General features: G+C 39.2%; 1 protein-coding gene and 1 non-coding gene across 2 annotated transcripts; one reads left to right on the forward strand and one right to left on the reverse strand.

Moving 5' to 3' along the window:
• Nucleotides 1-141: 141 nt before the first annotated feature.
• Nucleotides 142-12642, forward strand: LOC148880486 (uncharacterized). The gene is made up of 5 exons (XM_088976513.1): nt 142-641; nt 1945-2135; nt 6175-6877; nt 6971-8315; nt 12412-12642. The coding sequence occupies exons 1-5, from the start codon at nt 142-144 to the stop codon at nt 12640-12642; spliced, it is 2970 nt and encodes a 989-aa protein (XP_088832639.1).
• Nucleotides 4749-4855, reverse strand: LOC148880487 (small nucleolar RNA R71). Its single transcript, XR_016106178.1, has one exon. It is a non-coding gene; the product is annotated as a small nucleolar RNA R71 (small nucleolar RNA).
• Nucleotides 12643-13879: the final 1237 nt, after the last annotated feature.

Below are 13879 nucleotides of genomic sequence, written 5' to 3' on the forward strand. Positions count from 1 at the left end.
CACCAACAACCTTTCAGAGGTGCATGACGGCAATTTTTTCAGAAATGGTGGGTGATTTCCTAGAAATATTTATGGACGACTTCTCGGTCTTTGGGATTCCTTCGAATCATGTCTTGAACACTTACGAGATATTCTTCAATTATGTATCGAGATAAACTTGGTCCTCAATTGGGAGAAGAGTCATTTTATGGTCAAAGAGGCATTATTTTAGGCCACATAGTTTCTGAACGGGGTATCGAGGTGGATAAAGCAAAAATTGACATAATCTCTAAACTTCCACCTCCCACTTCTGTCAAGAAAATCCGTTCTTTTCTTGGACATGCCGGCTTCTACCAACGATTTATTAAGGACTTCACCCAAATTTCCATACCATTGTGCAACCTTCTAGCAAAAGATGTCCCATTCAGATTTGATGATGCATGTCTTAAGGCCTTCGAGTACTTGAAAGGGGCACTGACCAAGGCTCCAATTCTGCAACCCCCCGACTGGTGTTTGCCCTTTGAAATCATGTGTGATGCCTCCGACCACGCCATTGGAGTTGTTTTGGGACAAAGGGTGGATAAACGTCCTATGGTGATCTATTATGCATGGTGTACCCTCTCAGAAGCCCAATTGAATTATACCACCACAGAGAAAGAATTGTTAGCCGTAGTGTTTACTCTGAAAAAATTCCGCCCATACCTATTAGGCACCAAAGTGGTTGTCTATTCTGATCACTTAGCCTTAAGACATTTGTTGTCTAAGAAAGAGGCCAAACCTAGGCTCAATAGATGGATCATTCTTTTCTAAGAATTTAACCTTGAGATTCGGGATAAAAAGGGCTCTGAAAATGTAGTAGCTAATCATCTGTCCAGAATCAAAATTGAGAAGGGTGAATCTATGCATGACTACTCTTTTCTAAATGAACACCTCTTGGCGGTCTCCCATAGCACACATCCATGATTTGCTCATATTGTCAAGTATTTAGTAGTGGGTAAAATTCTCGAGGGGTTGTCCAAGAATGAGAATGATAGATTCTTCTCACAGCTTAAATACTATTTCTGGGAAGACCCTGAGCTATTCCATCTCTGTTCGGATCAAGTAATCCAAAGATGCATCCCTGAGTCTAAACACCAAAGTATCCTTAATTTTTTTCACACTCTTGCTTGTGGGGGGCATTTTTTGAGGAAGAAAACAATGGCCTAAGTACTACAAAGTGGCTTTTATTGGCCAAGTTTATTTAAGGATGCCCATGCTTTTAGTAAAAATTGCCTAAGATGCCAGGCTATTGGGAATATGTCCTGTAGGGATATAATGCCACTTAATCCCATTCTAACTGTAGAAATCTTCGATGTTTGGCGTATTGATTTCATGGGACCATTTTTGCCATCATCCGGTTACGAATACATCCTGGTGGCTATTGATTATGTGTCAAAATGGATTGAGGTGGTGGCAACCCGGACCAATGACCACAAAGTTCTAATGAAATTTGTTCAAAAGAACATTTTCTCTAGGTTTGGATGCTCACGAGCAATCATTAGTGATGGGGGGTCACATTTTACTAATGTACAATTCCGTGCTTTGCTCTGCAAATACGGAATCACTCATAAGATAGCAACCCCTTACCATCCCCAAACAAATGGATAAGTGGAAGTTTCCAACCCCTTATCAAATGACATATAAAACTCCCATTGGAATGTCTCCTTATAGGCTAGTCTTCGGAAAAGCTTTTCATCTTCCTGTAGAATTAGAGTATCAGGCCTATTAGGCCATCAAAAAGTTCAACTTTGATCTAACCCAAGCTAAACCCCACCGAGCTCTACAATTAAGTGAGATGGAAGAACTTCACAATGAAGCCTATGAAAACTCTCGCATTTATAAAGCCAAAATGAAAGCGTTTCATGATAAAAACATGTCTCAAAAAACATTTGAACCTGGTCAAAAAGTTTGGCTCTTTAACTCTAGGCTGCGGTTGCTTCTTGGGAAATTAAAAACCGGACGGGATGGGTTGTTTGTTATTGATAAAGTGTTCGAGCATGGTGCGGTTAGAATAGTTGATCCCAAGAATGGAACCATGTTCAAGGTCAATGACCAAAGGCTTAAACCATACACAGAAAGAGTATCTAAGAGTAGAGGAGTTGAGACCTTTAGTCTAGGTATTTCCAGTTGTGTTCGGTTGAAGACGTTAAACTTAGCACTGGTTGGGAGGCAACCCAATTTAATTTTTTTTAGTTAATTTTAGGATTAGATTTTTTTTCCTTGATTCAATACCAGGTGGCAGACCTTGAACCCCTCAAGAAAACTATTAATTATTCCCTTTGGCCCAAGCCCTTTTTACATCAGTCTAGTTATGCCATTGGGGGCAACGACATTTAAGTTGGGGGTGAGGAAAGAGTGAGAAAATTTGAAAAAAAAATTGTAAAGCTAAGCCTTTAAAGATGGAGAATTAAAATTTCACTAAAATTTTTAAAATTTTCTATTAGAAGAGATTCCCAAACAGAAAAAGTTAAGGAAACTGATAAAAGAATATTAAGTTCTGTAGAAATTGGTAGCAAGTGATAGGAGTCCAAAATTGGTCTTATTTGAATATCGTCAAAAACCATTTAGAAATTAGAAAATACTCCCAAGTTTGCCCCTATCAAGATAGGAAGAGAAAGATTGAGAAATTAGACAAAATTCTTCAAATTGTTAAGAGACAATGGACTACTTTGAACAGTATTGCAAAAAATATATATATAGAAGAAAGAGAAAAAAAGAAGAAAAGAGAGAACAAAAGGTCAATGGACACCCTAGACTTAGTAACCGAGTCTCTTCACCTAAATCAAGTGTCGAGATTCACGTAAAACGGTGAAATGTAACAATAAAAATAAGTTCAGGGGTAGAAATCCGTTGTTAGAAATAATAAGAAGAATACCTGTTTGATTTTAAAATCAATCGCATCTTAACAAGACAGTTTGCAAATGGAATGGTAAATAAGATTTTTAAGCCATGTTTCGTTAATATTCAAAATAAGATAGTTTTACACCTAAAGGCCAATACTGATCTATACAGAGTTTGTGAATGCTGGAATCATGATGCTATTTAATTCTATTAGGGATTACCTTGTAAGGGAAAGATCTATATACTTAGTGTAATTTTAAGGCTGCATTGCTAAGGGACTAGCAATGTTTAAGTTTGAGGTGTGATAACCTTGCATTTTGATGCCTTAAGGGCATCAATTCAGGGTATTTTCGGCCTTAGATTAGTCAAAGTGTATCATTTTCCCAGTTAAAATCAATTATGTGACATCTAAGGGTCTCTGTGCAAATTATGTAAAAAATCGGGAAACTTTCTAGGCTAAAATGCAGATGTTGGGAAGCTGGTGTGAAATCTAGCTGAGAGAGGGGGTGTTTTTGTGAAAAACTAAAATCTGGAGGGCGCTTCCTAACTACCAAACCCAATTTGAAGCCCCTCCTACTGTATTAGCATGCTCCCCATGCCTTAGCAAACCCTAGGGCGCCTTTTAACCTAGTTTTTTCACTCTTAGTAGACCCTAGCCCTCCCTAACTGCTAAATCATCACCTTTCATCTCTTCTAATCTCCACCATCCATTATAGGGCACTCTCTTTTTAGCGTTCTAACCCTAGGAGCCACCTAACTTCTAATCCTCACCATTCAGCTTTTAGCCATTAAATCTCATCCCTACATAAAATTGACCACCCTTTCATTTTTTTCTCAGCCTTAGGATCACCATATAACCATCACAACCCTTCATTTTAAACCCTAGGGCACCCATATTTTTGCTAAAACTCAGTTGCCACCCCCTCTTTCTCTCTAATTCCAGTTATATCCACCATTGTCTATAAAAAGGACCCTAGCGGCCCTGGAGAAGGGGTTATTCACCCAGTTAATAAGGCTAAGGTTTTTGAGGAGTTCAAGGGTTGTAGAAGGGGAGGATGCCTAATTCTTGTCAGGAGGGGTTCCTGCAAGCTATTTAACCATTCTGCAACTACCACCACTAGATCTGATCAACCATTCTTTTCTTTTACCTTTTTTTCTTTTTTGTTATTTTTATTTTTGTAATATTTTATATTTAATTCTTGTTCATTTCTTTGTTTTGCATATCTGAATTCGCTGGGTTCAAGGCTAAGGTGTCTAGAGGGGTTCTAGGGCTGTAGAAAGGATGGACACTCGGTTCTTGTCAGGAGGGGTTCTAGGGCTGTAGAAAGGCTAAGGTGATAGGATTAGTTATTTATTTTCTTTTGTGAATATTGGCATTTTTATTGCTTTGACTTTAACAGTTTATGACAAGCAGACCTGAACTGGAAGAGATCCTTTACGACCCAGAGATTGAACGGACTCTCCGTGTCCGTTTGAGAGTTGCTAAGCAAGTCAGACAAGAAGCACAAGAAATGGCTGAACAAAGAACTATGATGGATTATGCCAAGCCTACCCTCACCGGGACTGTCTCCAGCATTATCAGGCCAACTATTGCTGCCAATAACTTCGAAATTAAACCGGCCATAATCCAAATGATACAAAATACGGTTCAGTTTTGTGGTATGGCCCATGAGGATCCGAATGCCCATATTGCTAACTTCTTGGAAATCTGTGACACCTTCAAACACAATGGGGTAAGTGATGATGCCATCCGGCTGAGGTTATTCCCATTTTCTTTGAAGGATAAAGCCAAAGCTTGGTTGAACTCATTACCGGCAGGATCTATAGCCACATGGGACGAAATGGCCAGCCGTTTTCTCTCTAAATATTTTCCCCCTTCTAAAACTGCTAAAATGAGGAATGACATCACTACTTTTTTCCAGCATGAGGGGGAATCTTTATATGAGTCATGGGAACGATACAAGGAGCTGTTAAGGAGAGTTCCTCACCATGGCCTCCCCATTTGGCTGCAAGTGCAGACTTTCTATAATGGTCTTACTGACTCAAATAAGACCATATTAGATGCTGCAGCCGGAGGATCCATAAATAATAAAACTCCTGAGGTTGCCCATGCACTTATTGAGGAAATGGCAGCCAACAATTATCAATGGCATTCGGAAAGGACTCAAACTAGGAAGCAGCAAGGCTTGCATAATGTTGACACTTATACAGCACTAGCTGCACAAATAGGAGCACTCAGTAAAAAAATAGATGAAATGCAGATAGCTGCCATGCATGTGCAGCCTCTTAATTGTGAATTGTGTGGGGGAGGCCACATCAGTACAGACTGCCAAGTTGGCAATCAGTTCAGACCATCTACTGAACAAGTTGACTATGTCAGCAATTCGTCAAGACAGCAGGGTTACCAGAGTTACCATACTTTTCATCCAGGATGGAGGGGACATTCAAACCAGTCCTGGCCAAATCAGCATATTTCCAAGCCGTTCCACCAGACTTATCATCAGCCTGAACCGAAATCCAATTTGGAGGAACTGATGACAAAATTTATAGCAGGTGCAGAAACTAGGTTCCAGAACCAGGAAGCCTCAATCAAAAACCTGGAAAACCAAGTGGGGCAATTGGCACAATTAATCTCTTCCAGACTGCCGGGAACTCTTCCAAGCAACACTGAAGTGAATCCACGAGAGCAGGTGCAAGCTATTACCTTAAGAAGTGGAAAAGAGTTGCCTGAGGTAGAAAAGAAGAATTGGGCTGAACCCAAGGCAGAAACAAGCCTTGGAACCAGACAACAGAAGACGGAACAACCAGAAGCACAACAAGGGATGCACCAACAACCACAAGTTCCATTCCCTAACAGGCTGAAGCAACAAAAATTGGAGAAGGAATTTGGTAAGTTTCTTGAAATATTTAAAAGTTTACATATTAATATTCCTTTTGCTGATGCTTTAGCCCAGATGCCACACTATGCAAGGTTTTTGAAGGAATTATTGGCAAACAAAAGGAAACTGGGAGATGTGGCTACAGTTGCATTAAATGAGGAATGTTCTGCTATCCTTCTGAACAAGCTGCCTCAGAAACTCAAAGATCCAGGGAGTTTCACTATTCCTTGTACCATTGGCAGTTTAAAAATTGAAAAAGCTTTATGTGACCTGGGAGCTAGCATCAATTTAATGCCATATTCTATCTTCAAGAAATTGGGGTTGAATGAACCCCAACCCACTAGAGTGGCATTACAATTGGCTGATAGATCCATTAGACATCCTAGGGGGATCATAGAAGATGTGTTAGTTAAAGTTGACAAATTCATTTTTCCAGTTGATTTCATTGTGTTAGACATGCAAGAAGATGTGGAGGTCCCGCTTATCCTAGGGAGACCTTTCCTGGCTACCGGGAAAGCAATGATTGATGTCCAACAAGGACAACTCAGCCTTAGGATACAAGATGAGGAGATAATTTTTAAAATGTCTGATGCTATGAAACATGCACCCTCTAGTGATGATTCTTGTTTTATGATTGATGCCATTGAATTGACAATTGATGAATGCTTCCAGGTAAGTAGAATAACTGATCCTCTTGAACTCTGCCTCCAGCAGGGAGAACTTGAAGAAACAGAAAATAAAAAAATAAACCTCATGATAGCATACCTGAATGATAAGCCTCAATTCAAGGGAAAGGGGTTTCTTAAATTAGAGAACTTAGGCAAATTGCCCGGACCATCAGGTAAGCCATCACCCCAAGAACCCCCCACCCTTGAACTGAAGCAATTACCATCCCATTTAGAGTATGCTTTCCTTGAGGAACCATCAGATCTCCCCGTGATAATTTCCGCAGCACTGAATCCCTTACAAAGAGAAAAATTATTAAGAGTGCTGCGGGAACACAAAAATGCTATAGCTTGGAAGGTAGAAGATATCAAAGGCATTAATCCATCAATCTGCACTCACAGAATTTTGATGGAAGAGGACAGCAAGCCTTCCGTTCAGCCCCAAAGGCGCCTGAATCCCAACATGAAAGAAGTGGTAAAGGCTGAAATAATTAAGTTGTTAGATGCTGGGATCATTTATCCTATTTCTGATAGTTCTTGGGTAAGCCCTGTGCAAGTTGTGCCCAAAAAAGGGGGTACGACTGTTGTTCCAAATGAGAAAAATGAACTCATCCCTACTAGAACCATTACCGGATGGCGTGTGTGTATTGACTATAGAAAATTAAATGAAGCCACCCGGAAGGACCATTTCCCTCTCCCATTTATGGATCAAATGTTGGAGAGGCTAGCCGGGCATGAGTATTATTGTTTCTTGGATGGATATTCAGGGTATAACCAGATACCAATTGCACCAGAAGATCAAGAAAAGACCACTTTTACTTGCCCATATGGAACCTTTGCATACCGAAGGATGCCCTTTGGGTTATGCAATGCCCCAGCAACCTTTCAGCGATGTATGATGTCTATATTTTCTGATATGGTTGAAAAATTTATTGAGATCTTCATGGATGATTTTTCAGTTTTTGGCTCTTCATTTGATGCATGTTTGAATAATCTGGAACAGGTGCTTACTAGATGTAAAGAAACACATCTTGTGTTGAATTGGGAGAAATGTCATTTTATGGTGCAAGAAGGCATAGTGCTTGGACACAAGATCTCTCAAAGAGGTATAGAAGTCGACAAGGCCAAGGTGGAGGCAATTGAAAAATTACCAACCCCAACATCTATTCGTTCTTTGAGAAGTTTCTTAGGACATGTCGGATTCTATAGAAGGTTTATTAAAGATTTCTCAAAAATTTCCAAGCCATTATCTACCTTGCTTCAGAAAGAAGTGCCTTTTGAATTTTCAACTGAATGTCTTCATGCTTTCAACATCTTGAAAGACAAATTGATCCATGCACCTATCATGATAGCACCAGATTGGACCCTCCCATTTGAATTGATGTGTGATGCGAGTGATTTTGCTATAGGAGCTGTTTTAGGACAAAGAATGAACAAACATTTTCAGCCAATTTACTATGCTAGCAGAACCTTGACTGGACCCCAACTCAATTACACCACCACAGAAAAGGAGCTGTTAGCAGTAATATTTGCACTTGATAAGTTTCGTTCATATCTGATATTATCCAAGGTTGTTGTCCACACAGATCACTCGGCATTAAGGCACTTGCTTACCAAGCAAAACTCAAAACCAAGACTGATCAGGTGGATCCTTTTATTGCAAGAGTTTGACATTGAGATTAGAGACCTGAAGGGTGCTGCAAACCTGGCTGCTGACCATCTCTCCCGGTTGGACACGGTAAGCTCAAAAGAGGAGATAACCAGCAACATTCGAGAAGAATTTCCGGATGAGCAGTTGTACTCAATACAGAAATACTCATATCCTTGGTATGCTGATTTTGCTAATTATCTAGCTGCACAAGTCCTTCCTCCTAACCTTTCATATCAACAGAAAAAGAAATTCTTTTCTGATGTAAAATACTATCTGTGGGAGGAACCCTTTTTGTATAAATTGTGTGCAGATCAGATCATAAGGAGATGTGTCCCCGAGGAGGAGATGGAGTCGGTACTCCAATTTTGCCATGATAAAGAAGCAGGAGGTCATTTTGGAGCTAGTCGCACGGCAGCCAAGGTTTTGCAATCAGGTTTTTATTGGCCCACACTCTTCAAAGATGCCCATCGGTATGTGTCCACATGTGACAAATGCCAAAGATCGGGAAACATTTCCCGACGGAATGAAATGCCCCTTTCCAATATTTTAATCTGTGAAATCTTTGATGTTTGGGGTATAGATTTCATGGGACCTTTCCCGAATTCTTTTGGGAATAAGTACATCCTCGTTGCAGTTGATTATGTATCCAAATGGGTAGAAGCCATGGCTTTACCCACAAATGACTCAAGAAGGGTAGTACACTTCCTAAAGAAGCTATTCTCCCGATTTGGCACTCCGCGAGCTATAATTAGTGATAGGGGAACTCACTTCTGCAATAGCCAATTTGAGAGGTTAATGCAGAAATATGGAATTACACATAAATTAGCTACCCCTTATCACCCTCAAACCAATGGCCAAGTGGAGTTGGCTAACAGGGAACTCAAAAGAATTCTGGAAAAGACTGTAGCATCCACCAGAAAAGATTGGTCCATCAAATTAGATGATGCATTATGGGCATACAGAACTGCATTTAAGACACCTATTGGCATGTCCCCCTACAGATTGGTCTTTGGTAAAGCATGCCATTTACCAGTTGAATTGGAACACAAGGCCTATTGGGCTCTTAAATTCTTAAATTTTGACATTCAGGCCACAGGGGCTAAAAGGCGGTTGCAATTGAATGAATTGGATGAATTCAGACTTACCACCTATGAGAATGCCAAAGTTTATAAAGAAAGAATAAAAAACTGGCATGATAAGAACTTGCTGAGACGGGACTTTTATGTGGGCCAACAGGTATTGTTATATAATTCCCGTCTCCGCTTGTTTCCAGGTAAGCTGAGATCCAGGTGGTCTGGACCCTTTACCATTTCACAGGTTTTTCCCCATGGGGCTATAGAACTCACCCACCCAGTTCAGGGCACGTTTAAAGTAAATGGTCAGCGCCTGAAACCATATTTAATGGGCAGTACTGTACCCCCTCCATCCACTGTTTATCTAGATAACCAATAATCTCTTATGCTTGCTCATGAACAAGTTAAGGAATCTTTTTGTCATTTATCTTTTTAGAATATTAGTTAGTAAAATAAAGATCTTTTTCTCAAAATTCCAATTCTTTAAGGACTCAGTTCATCATTTTCTTTTCTTCAGTTTGCTCTAGCAAGTGTGACTCCCTAACACTACGAACATTGAGGACAATGTTCATCTCAAGTGTGGGGGAGTGAGCCCGAGGCTAGGGTATGGGGGTTGAAACCATGCACCTCATGCACCCCAACACACATATGCAAGCAATGACATCACAAAAAAAAAAAAAAAAAAAAAAAAAAAAAAGACTGGAACCCCTCAAGTTCATTACTATTTATTTGATGATTTTTTTTAAGAAGGAATTCAATGAGTTGAGGGAGACTGATGTACTTGTTAAGTTTTTATTCTTGTAAATGACCCAATTTGATTTATGCAGGAGAAAAGGGGAGCTGAATATGCCTTTCAGCATGACTAGCCCTAACTTCCTTCATGTGTATGGAAGCCCTTGATTTCATTGTTAATGGTCAAGAGAGCTAGTGCACATCTGAAGTGCTAATTCTTGAGGTTCAATAATTGCAAAGAAGGACAAAAGCCCAAATTGACTCCGCTATTCTGAGCTGAATAGTAAAACTAGCAGCTTAGAACATGAGTCCTATTTACCTACCTCAAACAAGTGACCAGTGTGAGATGGAGCATAAGATGCACTCACACCAAAAAAAAAAAAGAAAAAAAAAAAAAAAAAAAAAAAAAAAAAAAAGAGAGAGAAAAGTGTGAGATGGAGCATAAAATGCACTCACACCGAAAAGAAAAAAAAGAAAAAAAAAAAAGGTGAGATGGAGCATAAAATGCACTCACCCTTAGAAATAAGTAATTGTGGTGACAATCGAGGTTCAAAGGGGCACTCTAAAGTTGAACTCTCATTGAGATTTAGTTACAGATGTGAAACTCAGTGAAATTTGATTATTAACCTTGACAATTAAAGAGCTGATTTATATATGAATTAGGAGTGAAGGCTAGACTATGATGAAATTCATATTCTCCTTTCCTCGGATCTGATACATATCTTAAATGGTAATTTACAAGAATAAGAGTTAAGCACTTACAAAAGTTCCCCGACTACTCAATGCATTTCTATCTTAAAAAGTTCACCAGGTAAATGGTGAGAACAGAAGGGGGGAATGTTAAGTTTATGGCTGATGTCTTTGCTTGAGGACAAGCAAAAGCTTAAGTGTGGGGGTATTTGATGAACTTACAATTTATCTATATTTTATGAGGTTTTTGCATGAAATTTTATAATGGTTTAATTAAATTTTTGCCGTATTTTAGCTTGATTGCAAGAAAGATTTCAGGGGGAGCCAAATCAACAAAAAGAAGGCAAAAGCAAGAAAAGAAAACCCAAAAATTTATCAAGTTCAGCCCGGCCCAGCCATGAGAGCAAGAGAATTTCATTCGGCCCAAGAAGAGCAAGTGAAACTCTTTGGAAAATCCAAGGGAAGAAGCCTAGCTATGAGGAGAATTCGGCCCAGCAAGGAAGGCCCATTTTTAGCCCAAATAACAGCCTAGAGTGTAGCCCACATGAGCTCAAAAGCAAGCTAAGTTGTAGCCCAAATAGCAGCCCAAAGGGAGCTAGGGGCGGCAACTTCTAGGAGTTTCTTGAAGAGAAGGAGGGAGCACTCTAGAAGGTTCATGAGGGGTGTAATACACCCCATTCTAGAGGCTTCAAGAAGGGGCAAGAGCCCCCTTGAAAAACTATATAAGGAGGCCTCTAGGAGGGGAGAAAGTTGTTCAATTGCTTGAGAGAAAGGCTCTCCCACTCTTAGAGGTTCAGCCACCTTGAGAGAAGAGAAGAGAAGAAGGCTAGGCGCAAGGAAGAAGAAGAAGAAGGGCTGAAGGAAGTTCAAGACAAGCAAGCTAGAAGAAGAAGGTGAGTTCGAATTGAGGGATTGTGATTCAAAGATTTTTTGTAATAAATCATTTGTAGTTTCATTCTCTTTTGATTTGAATTCAGTTTCTTAGTTATATGTTCTTTCTTCTTTCTCCTTGTTTCCATTCTTCCTTGATGTATTTCAGCTTGTAAAATTTCAGTTCAGCAATCTAATTCTTTTTGATTCATTCAAATGATCATGCATTGTACTTGAAGTTTCTTGAATAAGGGTGTGATTGCAGATCAATTCGGCCAACTAACCTTCAAAACTCAGATCTGAATTCTCAGATCTGAGATTGCAAGATCTGAATTGCTTGAAAGAGAATTCAGATCTGCAAATTTCAGATTGGGCGAATTAATCTACAGCTTGGAATTCCTAGAGTGCTTGAGAGAGACTCTAGGAATTCAGATCTACTATTCAAGAACTGAATTGAGTGCAAGGTTAGAGATAACTTGCACAATTCAGTTGGTGATCAATTCAGATTTGAATTGATGCCTTAGAAGTGTTTGAAGAAATGCATGCATGGGGATTAGATTCTTGCTAGAGATAGAAGAACCGTCACTCATGCATAGGATGAACATGCGCTTGAGAGAGGCTGTTCATGACCTTGGGGTTTCATCAAACCAAGGCTCAATCATGATTCATTCGAATGATCCAAATTGATAGATTGCTGAATTCTGAGATTGACATTTACTGCTTACTCTTCTAACCTGAATTGAAGGCAATTGGACCAATGATTTAGATAGATTTTAATTTAGGATTTCTTAGCTTTCATTAGAGTTTTGATTTATTTGTTGATCAGATAAGAAATGTTCAATTTAGTATTGGTAATTGTTTCCTAAATCCTCGTGGGAACGATACTTCACTCACTACTTTATTACTTGAACGGCTAGTGCACTTGCTAGTGTCACAATGAGCCACACATCAAAAGATTATTGATCTCATGTTGAAAAAGAAAATTCCTGCAGAAATTGCTATTGGACAATCTTGAATTGGATTTAATGAAACTGGAAAACAAGGTCAGGTTCATCCTCGGGGTTGTGAAAGGAGAGATTATTGCCAACAACAGGAAGAGAGCCGATCTATTCCTCGAATTGCAGCAGAAAGGTTTCACTCCATTTCCAAAGAAAACCAAGACAGTTGAGGTGGCAGTGGCTGGTGCTACTGAAGATGCAGAGGAAAATGAAGAAAACTCATAAGTTGTCAGCAGCAAAGGTGTACGAGCCAGCGATTATGAGTATCTTCTGTCAATGGCAATTGGAACCCTGACACTGGAGAAGGTTCAGGATCTCTGTGCAGATAGAGATAAGCTCAACCATGAAGTTGATGAGCTTTGCAAACTTGACATTCTGGTGTTGCTAGTGATCAGGCACCTCTAATTGGTGTTGCTAGTGATCAGGCTCCGAGCTTGACCTTGTAAAGCTACAGAAATGTGATCCTTGGCGAAATCCTTCATGAAAATTTATCAATTACCTTTCCAATCTATGAAATCATTTCAAGTCTGATTAGGTGTCATTATTTGTAATTGAAATTACCTTGCAAATTCTTTTAAAGACCAAGAATTTATCAAATTGAAATTAAAATGTATTTGTGATTCAATCATTTTGAATGGAGAATGTTTTTTTTTTTAATTTTATTTGTAATTGATGTTTATTTATTTCCATATTTTATTTCTATTTAAAGGAATACAGAGAAGAGAACAGGAATTTGAAGAAAATTAGAAAAAAAAAGGTTATTTAAATATATATATATATATATACTTTTAGCGGCAGTCGACTGCCGCTAAAGAAGTTCCCGACTACCGCTAAAAAGACTTCTAGCGGCAGCTTACAATTTATACCGGCAATCGCGAAAGCTGCCACTAGAACGTTTAAGCGACAGTAGTTTAGCGGTAGTTTGCTGATTGCCAGTAAAGTCTCTAGTGGCAATTTTACCATTTTTCTTGTAGTGCCACCAGAAAAACAATTAGCATACAAAGGAAGAGGAGGGAAAGAATGTATCCAAAATGTGCTAGTTGTTTGTGATTTTAACATGGTATTAACATTATGTTTATGCCGGTTGGGGAGGAACAAACACATGACACCAGGGTTCTACATGAGGCTACATACAACCCTGCCAATAACTTCTCATTTCCACATGCTTTTAAGAATGGTGTTGTAGGGGTGTTCATTTTTTTTTGATAAATTCATTTTTTTGATAGATAAGTTTGATTGACACATACAAATACTATCTTTGTGATGTTGCATACGCAAATACAAGACACTTTATGGCACCCTATTGAAATGTGCGATTTTGGGTAGCATACTTTCGTCGTTAGCGTGCTAGGACGAAAGAAAAACGATTCAACCAGGCACTTGCAAAGTTGAGAAATGTAATTGAGAGATCGTTTGGTGTTCTAAAAGCTCGATTTCCAATTCTTAAATGGATGACACCTTT

The sequence above is a fragment of the Nelumbo lutea genome, chromosome 1 (genome assembly GCF_056320005.1).
Source record: "Nelumbo lutea isolate HS-2025 chromosome 1, American lotus-T2T, whole genome shotgun sequence".
Lineage (NCBI taxonomy): Eukaryota > Viridiplantae > Streptophyta > Magnoliopsida > Proteales > Nelumbonaceae > Nelumbo > Nelumbo lutea.

What these genes read in the sequence shown, in the direction of transcription:
- LOC148880486 (XM_088976513.1), top strand. Translation starts at nt 142, where the DNA reads ATGTATCGAGATAAACTTGGTCCTCAATTGGGAGAAGAGTCATTTTAT. An exon ending in AGTTGAGACCTTTAGTCTAG is followed by an intron (nt 2,136 to 6,174) that starts GTATTTCCAGTT and finishes TCATTTTTCCAG; the next exon opens with TTGATTTCATTGTGTTAGAC. An exon ending in AATCCCAACATGAAAGAAGT is followed by an intron (nt 6,878 to 6,970) that starts GGTAAAGGCTGA and finishes AGTTGTGCCCAA; the next exon opens with AAAAGGGGGTACGACTGTTG.